Genomic DNA, 10,267 nt, shown 5'->3' with positions numbered 1-10,267 from the left:
TTACACATGTTGGTTAAGTGCTTTACAGGTCTGCGAGACAGCGGTGCTGGTCCTGTTCTGCATCCCCGCTCGACATTTTGACGGCGTAAAAAGTTGAAGACTATAATCCTGTCGAGTGGATGTCGGATAAATAATTGTGTCAGGCATGAATGGAGAATTCATTACAAAGGGAATCCATTGAAGAGAAAAAAAAAGCGGGGGCTTTAGGATAACGATCACCCGGACCGGTGATGCAGGGTGACCTCAGTAAATGAGAGGAAAGCTCATACTTCACCTGGCCTTGGACAAATAATGCTTTTACTCAAAAGCACTAAAGCCCCGGGCGAGTATTCATGCTACACACAAATAAATTCTCCTTGTTAATAATCCCTCTTGTTCTTCCTTGTGGGAGTCAGGATAGGATGTAGAGAGGTAGAGAACATGCTGACGTAGGACACAAGGACATGTATTGTGCCCCCCCCCACACACCCCTGAGAGTGAGTCAGCATTTGGCCACATTCAGATGTAATTAAAGGGGAAGTTGCAAAACTAACGCCCAGATATTAAAAATATACAATGAAATCTCCCATAATCCAAACCTGTTTTGAAAGAACAGACAAGTTTCCAAGGAACTTCCACTTTACTTACAAAGCTAAAGAAATCGTATGCTAGCATAACACTGCAGAACTGTGCATTGACCATAGACCTCATCACTAATGACGTTTAACTTAGTCATTCTTTGCGTGACGCCTTATCAGAAGGGGCCGAGCTTCATTTAGTAATAGCCGAAGACGGCACACGCTCATGTCCGATTGAAGCTTGGATTTACTTATGATTGGATTTAACTACGAAAGTTGTACCGCATACAAACAGGAAGGATTGTCTCAGCAGTGATTTGTTTGAGGATTCAAGGTAAATATTATATTTTTTGTAACATGCATGCATGATTGAAGCATTTATTCGCAGGAATTTTCTTTATTTACACATGGAGGCGGCTCATTTTCGTAACTAACTAGCCTCATAGTTTACTTTTAACCAAGAATCCAGACTGTTTTACGTCCATATCTATAAAGAATTCAGGGATTTAAACATTTATTCACAAAAATTTTCACCAGAAGAGCTCCTTTTACGCCAGGCGGCTGCTAGCATCTTTCTCTAACATTAGGGTGACCATATTTTGATTTCCAAAAAAGAGGACACTCGGCTCGGTCTCGAGTTACTTGAATTTTACTCGAAGTCCACTCAAAGATGCCTATATAACTTTAATATATTTAAAGTGTGCCTCCTCCGTCTGGTTAGAAAAATTCAGTATTTAGTATATATTATACACTATATGGAAATATTTTTTACTCGACAGGCTTTATTCTTCCTAAAAACAATAATCAAACCTAAAAAAAAAAATAATAATAATGATTTAAAAAAATATATATATATATAATGCAGACCCATGGAAATGTAGTCCAGTCAATACGCACACACAGTAGGCTATGTGCCAACTCAACATTTTTAGAAATTACTATCACGACAATTGTCGTGATATTGTTATTCCCACTCAACTTTATTCTATTCAGTGTTCGCAAACTATAACTGAAATAAACTGACAAGCTATTCAACCAGCATGTTTCCAAACGCAGCAGTTCAAAACTACATTTCCCATAATGCTTACCGCGGCTGAGCGCACTGATAGCTACCCTGTTAACGAGTACCGGGCGAGGCAAAATCAAACTTTGCTATAAAAGTTTACAATCATTGGCAGCGCAACGATGCGACACCAAACAGGATTTTACAGATTACGCCAGTACAAATCTCCGACAGAAGTCAACAGTTGCCATTATATACGTATTTATCGTAAAAAACTCTCAATTGGGCAGGCGCTCCTATTTAAAATATACTAACATTCAACCAAATACACGAACACAGAACAATTAATACAAGACTAATACAATATACTGCATCTCTCTTTACACATATAACCCAATATTCAACACACGTGATCGACATTAACAGGAGAGAAACCTACAGAAAGGTGTATGGAGCTACGTCTTAAAACTCTTTGCTGTAGTCTGATTTCTTGCCAAACTGTCAACCGTCGTTAGATGGTGGTAATTCCACATGAAACAAAGGGTAAACTGCCAACAAAAAACAAGAAGAAGATGTACTCCTTGTCCCCCCTACTAGTCGGAGCCACATCAACGCAGGTACGCACTGCCTCCTAGCGGCCGGAGGGATTCTCTTCAAATTGGTCCCGTGAAAAATCATAAAAACCGGACATTTTCATAAATTTATGTAACCCGGCAGGACCCTCCGAAGAGCACGTAATAAGAGGACATGTCCGGGCAAAAGAGGACGTTTGGTCACCCTATCTAACATAGTAGCATGGTACTTCTTCAATATACGTAAAATAAACGCTAACTGTACAGTTTCTTTGCTTTTAACAAAGAAACGAGACCGTTTTAGTACGTTCATATCTATGAAGAATTCAGGGATTTAAGCATTTATTCACCAAAATTTTCGCCAGAAAAGCTCCTTTTACGCCTGGTGGCTGCTAGCCTCATTCTCTGACATAGTTGCATGGTCCTTCGTCAATATACATAAAATAAACACTAACCGTACGGTTTCTTTGCTTTTAACCAAGAAACGAGACAGTTTTACGTCCATATCTATGAAGAATTCGGGGATTCAAGCATTTATTCACAATAATTTTCGCCAGAAAAGGTCATTTTACGACAGGCGGCCGCTAGCATCATTCGCTAGCATAGTAGCATGGCACTTCGTCAATATACGTAAAATAAACACTAACTGTACGGTTTCTTTGCCTTTAACCAAGAATTGAGACTGTTTTACGTCCGTATCTATGAAGAATTCGGGGATTCAAGCATTTATTCACAAATTTTCGCCAGAAAAGCTTTTACGCCAGGCGGCCGCTAGCATCGTTTGCTAGAATATTAGCACGGTACTTCCTCAAAATACGTAAAATAGACGCTAACTGTGCGGTTTCTTTGCTGTTAACCAAGAATCGAGACTGTTTTACTTCCATATCTATGAAGAATTCGGGAATTTAAGCATTTATTCACAAGAATTTTCGCCAGAAAAGCTCTGTTTATGCCAGGCGTCCGCTAGCCTCATTCGCTAACAGTATATAGTGTATTATGATAATAAAGGTATATTCTATTCTATAATAAGTTGTGATTGTATATAGAATTTATTAATTATCTATTTACATATTATTTATGATTGATTCTGCATGTTTTCCTCAAGTATTAAGTTTCTGATGTTAAATTGAGTGATTTATTAGCTGTTGAAAACTGGCAGTAAATAAAAAAACATGCAAACAATGACAGAAGTGGGGAAACATAAGTAAGTGAACCATCACATTTAATATTTTGTGCCCCCCTTAACCCCCCTTAAGCAGCAATAACTTCAATCAGACACTTCCTGTAGCTGCAGATCAGTCTGGCACATCAATCAGGAATAATCTTGGCCCATTCTTCTCTACCAAACTGCTATAGTTCAGTCAGATTCCTGGGATGTCTGGCATGAATCGTTGTCTTTAGGTCATGCCACAGCATCTCAATGGGGTTCAAGTCTGGACTTTGACTTGGCCACTCCAGAACGTGTGTTTTGTTTTTCTGAAACCATTCTGAACTTGATTTACTTCTGTGTTTTGGACCTTTGTCTTGTTGCAGCATCCATCCTCTTTTTAGCTTCAACTGTCTGACGGAGGCTGACCTCAGGTTTTCCTGCAAAACATCCTGATGAACTTTTGAATTAATTCTTCCATTAAGGATTACAAGTTGTCCAGGCCCTAAGGGAGCAAACAGCCCCAAATCATGATGCTCCCTCCACTATGCTTCACGGTGGGGATGAGGTGTTGATGTTGGTGAGCTGTTCCATTTTTCCTCCACACATGACTTATATATTACTCCCAAATAATTCAACTTTGGTTTCATCAGTCCACAAAACTATTTTGCCCAAGTGCCTTTTTGCGAACAATAAACAAGCAACAATGTTTTTTTTTCCAGACAGCAGTGGCTTCCTCCGTGTAGTCCTCCCATGAAGACAATTTTTGGCCATAGTTTTACATTTAGCTTATGTGTGCACTGAGATATTGGACTGCGCCAGTGATTTCTGTAAGTCTTTAGCAGACACTCTAGGATTCTTTTTTACCTCTCTGAGTATTCTGCGCTGAACTCTTGGCATCATCTTTGGTGGACGGCCACTCCTTGGGAGAGTAGCAACAGTGCCAGACTCAATCCATTTGTAGACAACTTCTTTGACTGTCGATTGATGAACATCCAGACTTTTAGAGAGGGTTTTGTATCCCCTCCCAGCTTTATACAAATCAACAATCCTCAATCGCAGGTCTTCAGACAGCTCTTTTGACCGAGCCATGATGCACATCAGACACTAGTCTCATTAAGACAATTCTTACCGGGTGTGTGTTTTATATTGGGCAGGGCAGCTTTAAACCACTCATCAGTGATTGGGCACACATCTGACTTAAAATGTTTGGTAAAAATTGGTTTCAATTGCTCTTAAAGTCTCCTTAGGCAGAGGGTTCACTTACTTATTTTTCCCCCTTCTGTCATTGTTTGCATGCTATCCTCATTAAAAGATGAAAATCTATAAATGTTTGAGTGGTTTTAGTTAAAGCAGACACTGTTTTTACATCTGTGTGATTTTTACAAAGATCAGATAACATTTGATGGTCATTTTATGCAGAAATGTGAGAAATTTCAAAAGGTTCAGAGACTTTTTCATACCACTGTTTATCAATCAATGCCATTAACTAGAGATGTCAGGATCGATCGGCATCGCAACGTATCGGAAGTATCGGAATCGGCAAAAAAATATCGGTCATGCCTTTTTTTAAATATACAGTGATACCTCGGCTCACGAACGCTTAAGCTCACGAACTTTTCGCCTCAAGAACATTAAATTCGCGAGCATATAGTCTCTGCTGGCGAACTAGTTTTCGGCGGACGAACCAAGCCACGCGGTCGGACAGCGCCACGAGAAGCTGACGCACGCTCACGGCGTCCCAGTTCGTCCCCTCCCTTTCGTTGAGTGCGGACGTGGTTTGTGTTTGATAGACATTTTGGACCATATTGAGTGTACTTTTGCTATTATGGGACCGAAAAAGAGTTACATACAGTCCTTATGGAAGGTGACTCGTGTTACCAATTCGCCCTCGACTGGTAATTGGCGGTGCTTTCAGCTTCCCACCGTCGTGAGAAGTGGACCGGCGAGTCACGTTGGCTCGTTGTCGTCGGTTGTCTTCGGTGCGCCCGATGGCGGCTTGCATACAAACACCCAGAGGTGTCGGATGGCTTTTTGTGGGCACTTTTATTAACAACCAAAAGCATGCGGGGGGCACAGCAGTGGAGTCTACGCTAACTGCGCACTTTGCCGGTAACACTCTCCTTCCAAACAGTAACTCCCTCCCTCCTCCTCCCACTCCTCCCACTCCCATACCATCGCAAAGGTAAATAAAACAACTTTATTATACAGTACAGTTTATTTCTTTAATTATAATACAATAGCACACTTATTATACATAAAATAAGGTATATTTTTGTGTAGTTTTAAGGCTTATTTAGTAGAAAATTATGTTTTATGGGGACCTGGGAACGGATTATTCTCATTTTAATGGTTTCTTATGGGAAATAAATGTTCGGAAGACGAACTTTTCGCCTCACGCACACTTTCTGGGAACCAATTATGTTCGTGAGCTGAGGTATCACTGTATATATATCTTTTAAATTGAATCGTTTTCTAATTGTATTTAACGTTACAGACATAATATGTTACACTCATCCAGAGTCTTTAGTTTAGGCTTAAGGTAGGGTTATCAAATTTATCCCGTTAATGGCAGTCATTAATTTTTTAAAGAAATTTATCACGTTAAAATATTTAACGCAATTAACGCATGCGCTGCACGACCCACTCACGCATTGTCGCGTTCAATCTGTAATGGCGCCGTTTTACCAATATATAGAGCTAAAAGGTAGCGTAAAATGAGTAGAGTGAATTTTGGCAGCCTTTGGAGCCTTTTTTTAATTGGCTAAAGCCTTACAATCCCTCTCCCTACGATTAGAAATATCGTGGGAAGCAATGTGGGGAAGAAAGGTAGTAATTGATCTTTTTCTTAACACCCTATGTTATTTCCCAACGCAGAGAAGATATATTACATATTATATATTGGTACCACTACGCACAGTCATGGTTGCACTTCCCATCATGCATTTGGGCTGAACAGTTAAATGGCTACAGTATCATTTACTGAAAGCTCAACAAATACACTAGATGGCAATATTTAGTCACAATATACAAAGTCACATTTATCCTTTAAGAATTACAAGTCTTTCTACCCGTGGATCCCTCTCACAGAAAGAATGTTAATAATGTAAATGCCATCTTGAGGATTTATTGTCATAATAAACAAATACAGTGCTTATGTACTGTATTTTGAATGTACATATTCGTCCGAGTTTTATTCATTTTTTTCTTAATGCATTGCCAAAATGTATATGATCGGGAAAAATTATCGGGAATGATTTGAATTGAATCGGGAGCAAAAAAAAACCAATATCAGGATCGGCAGATACTCAAACTAAAACGATCGGGATCGGATCGGGAGCGAAAAAACATGATCGGAACAACCCTACCATTAACCTTGCTAGATGTCCAGTCTGTTTTGACTGGGAGGGACTCTCCCAGTTAAAATGGATTTGACATCTAGCACCGTCAATGGCAGCTAATGTGTTAATCCCTTTTTCTCCATCCGCAATTATTTGTCAGCATCCTTCAACGCTAGCTTCCTTACACCTGGCGCTGACTCCACCTTCAAACCGTATAAAGACGATAGAACAAGTTTCTTCCTCAAATCGGACTCTGAACTCAGAGCCAAGGGGATCCAATATCACCTACGCACAGAGGGGCTTTCTTTCCCCGACGATGGCGTCTGCTGGCGTGGAACTCCTGGGACTGACGCTCGCCGTGGCGGGCTGGATAGGCGTGATGGTGGCGTGCGGCCTTCCCATGTGGCGTGTGGCAGCCTACGTGGGTCAAAACGTGGTCATGTCCCAGGTCATTTGGGAGGGCTTGTGGATGAACTGCTCAGTTCAGAGTACAGGCCAGATGCACTGCAAGGTCCACGACTCCATGCTGGGGCTACCGCGGGACCTCCAAGCCGCCCGCGCCTTAGTGGTGGTCTCAGTCACGCTGGGAGTCATAGGGGTCGCATTGGCGACAGCGGGAGCCAAATGCACCAATTGCAGCCAGGATGAAAAGGGGAAACGGCGTCTAGTGTTTGTCGGTGGGCTGGTCTTGACTCTAGCGGGGATTCTGACGCTGATGGCGGTGTCCTGGACGGCACACGTCATCGTGATGGGGTTCTACGACCCGCTTCTGGAGGAGACGGGAAAACGCGACTTTGGGAATGCACTCTACTTTGGATGGGCCGCGTCTTGTTTGCTCATACTAGGGGGAGCACTGCTGTGGTGCACCTGTGGCAAGAGGAAAACCCCGCAGGTGCGCAAGGTGTCCGAATACTCGGCTGTTAGTCGGCGTGGACGCGGGAAACAAGACTATGTGTGATGAGTGTTACTTTTGTGACCAGCAGGGAGAGTTATGAGCAGTGAGTGGACATTTAAGGACCTTGGACCTGTATTTTTGGGGTGGTGGGTGTCTTTTTGCTTATATATTCGGTGTCAACAGAACGAAAATAGAGTTGTCCGATAATGACTTTTTAATTGTAAGTCCTGATAGGAGTTTGAGTTTTTGCAGTGTTCAAAAACAAATATACTGTATGATACCTGCTTTATTGGAGCACATTAGGCACCAGTGCTACTTGGTGTTTTATCAGTGAATGACAACTGAGCTAAAATTGACAGTTAGCTTTATTGTGTTTTTATTTTACACCCTCATCACGCTAGAGCGCTGTGTTTTTAAAGATTAAATAAAGCCTGTATGAAAGACACGCTAGCTGTGCACCGACAGTAGTCCTAATTAAAAGCAACCTAGCCCTTCGCAGGGCTAACGTTACGTTAGCAAGGTACAGTAACGTTAATCTTTTTTTATTAGCGCTACATTAACTTAATTTTACCTTGTCCGAGTATCGCTCCTCCGCTCTCGGAGTAAACAGGGTGCCTTCAGTGGAGCTGCAGCATTGAAGACTTACACAAGCACTGTTTTACAGTGAAGACATGAAACAGTGTTTGCCTAGGTGTCCAGCTTGAAATGCTCTTACACATTTGACATTTTTTATCTTTTTCTTGGTGCCTTTCTCTTCGCTTTCGTCTGCATCTTCGTCGTTACCCCAATATTCATGTGTGGTTGAAATCAAATATATCCGCCGCCTCTCCCTTCTTCCTTTACGCAAGTGCTGTCAGTGCGTTGTGCCACAGATAAAGTAGTCCGGGCAAAATGTCATGCTTAGAGCTGGCAAAATTAAATGATTCCTCGGAGTGGAGAAAAGGCCAAAATCAATTTTTAAAATCGAGTTACTTGGATTATTTGAGTAATTGTTTCAGCTCTAATGGAATGTAACAAAGTAAAAGTACTTCACTACTGTACTTAAGTACATTTTGGTGTATCTGTACTTTACTTGAGTACAAATATGAGGTGGTACCTTTCGCTTTTACTTCACTTCATTTACAGCAGGTATATGTATTTTTTACTCCACTACTTTTCAAATTGTCACCTGTGTTACACATTACTTTGGTTTGTTTTCTTTTTTTCTCATTGTGAATTGATAGTTTCGTTTTCATGCCTAGCCCTGTGCAACTATACTGTAACTGAGCACTAGAGGCAGCAACATGAGTACAAACAAGATTAGGCAGGTGAACAAAATATTGACCAATAAAAACCACCACACTCTTGTACAGTAGGTGGTGGTTTAAGTACATTTTTGAATTGGGGAAAAAATACTTTTACTCTTTACTTGTAAATTTTAAGGCAAGTACTTTTGTACTTTTACTTGAGTAAATCTTGTCTTAGATATTTGTACTTTTACTTAAGTACTTTTTTGCACCTGTATCTGTACTTTTACTTAATTTTAAAAGTGAGTACTTCATCCACCACTAACAAAATATTACTTTTTACTTCATTTTCTTAATATGATGCATAATACATGTTTTTGGATAGTCATTTTGAGAATTAGGGTAATTAAAGGTTTAATTCCGATTTATACGAAAATTCAAGTTACGTTGCCAGAGTAGGAACGGAACTCGTTCGTAACTCGGGGACTACCTGTAACAAGTTGGGCTACCAAAGTGACAGCGGAGTGCCCAGACAACTGAGCTAAACACCAGTAAGAATTTGAGTTATATCGTTTTAAAATCTTACATTAGCATGACTAATAAGTTTTTTTTTTTTTTTTTTTTTTTTTACTGCGTATATATTTACTAGCCACTGGCTAGTCTGGTTTGTAATAGGGTCAGTTATGCATTTTATCCCAAACATGCAATTACACCCTCAATGGTTACCCTAATTTTTGCTTTATCAGCATAAAAATATTGATCCCTATTGGGAAATTTCTGTTACATAAAGCAAATATATGATTGTTTCTATACTTGCATTTATCTGTATATGCCTGTACCTGCTTTTCCTCAGTAGTTTTTTTCTTTGTTTACATTAAATTTACGCCTTATGCTCTATACAATACTCAATAAAACATTTGTTGTGAAACTCAAAATGTCACCTGCATTGTTATTAGTCTGTTCACATTGGATCATTAGTAACATTAAATATTGCATTATAAAGAAATGTTTATCAGTAGGTGTTTTTTGAAATGATAGTTTTCAACTTTTTGATAATTTTCTAATGATATGATGGAATTATGGCTTTTAGTTTTGGTGTGCCACCCGAAGATATGAAAAATCTCTAACTTGCCACCTCTGTGAAAAATGGTACCAATAAAAAACATACTTGGGTCTCCAAGTACTAGGATTATGGCCAAGAATAAAACACAAGAGCATATAAGGTTGGACTGAGCTGATTAAGTTCAATTGTATTACATTAAAAAAAAAAAAAAACTACAAACAATATTGGGACTAAATAAATGTTTGAAAAGAACTAGATAAAAAAGAATGTACTTTAAAGTTAAATACAACTGAACAGTAATTAACTCATCGGCTGCCATTGACGGTGCTAGATGTCCAATCCATATAAAGTATGGGAGTTTTTCATTCTCTGCCAACCTCCCAGTTCAAATGGATTGGACATCTACACATGATAAACTCATTTAAATTCACAGTAGAAGGATGATTGGATGCCACATAATCGT

At 39.9% G+C, this 10,267-nt stretch overlaps 1 protein-coding gene across 1 annotated transcript; it reads left to right on the top strand.

Annotated features, from left to right (window-relative positions):
* The first annotated feature begins 436 nt into the window (after positions 1-436).
* LOC130917741 (claudin-4-like) lies at positions 437-8,033 on the top strand. The gene is made up of 2 exons (XM_057839406.1): positions 437-891; positions 6,781-8,033. The coding sequence occupies exon 2, from the start codon at positions 6,937-6,939 to the stop codon at positions 7,576-7,578; it is 642 nt and encodes a 213-aa protein (XP_057695389.1). The 5' UTR covers positions 437-891; positions 6,781-6,936; the 3' UTR covers positions 7,579-8,033.
* Positions 8,034-10,267: the final 2,234 nt, after the last annotated feature.

The sequence above is a fragment of the Corythoichthys intestinalis genome, chromosome 6, assembly GCF_030265065.1.
Source record: "Corythoichthys intestinalis isolate RoL2023-P3 chromosome 6, ASM3026506v1, whole genome shotgun sequence".
Lineage (NCBI taxonomy): Eukaryota > Metazoa > Chordata > Actinopteri > Syngnathiformes > Syngnathidae > Corythoichthys > Corythoichthys intestinalis.
The sequence above is the reverse complement of the archived record's forward strand: the minus strand, read 5'-3'. Positions and strand labels throughout refer to the sequence as shown.

Coding starts and splice junctions, on each gene's coding strand:
- LOC130917741 (XM_057839406.1), top strand. CDS start 6,937: ATGGCGTCTGCTGGCGTGGAACTCCTGGGACTGACGCTCGCCGTGGCG.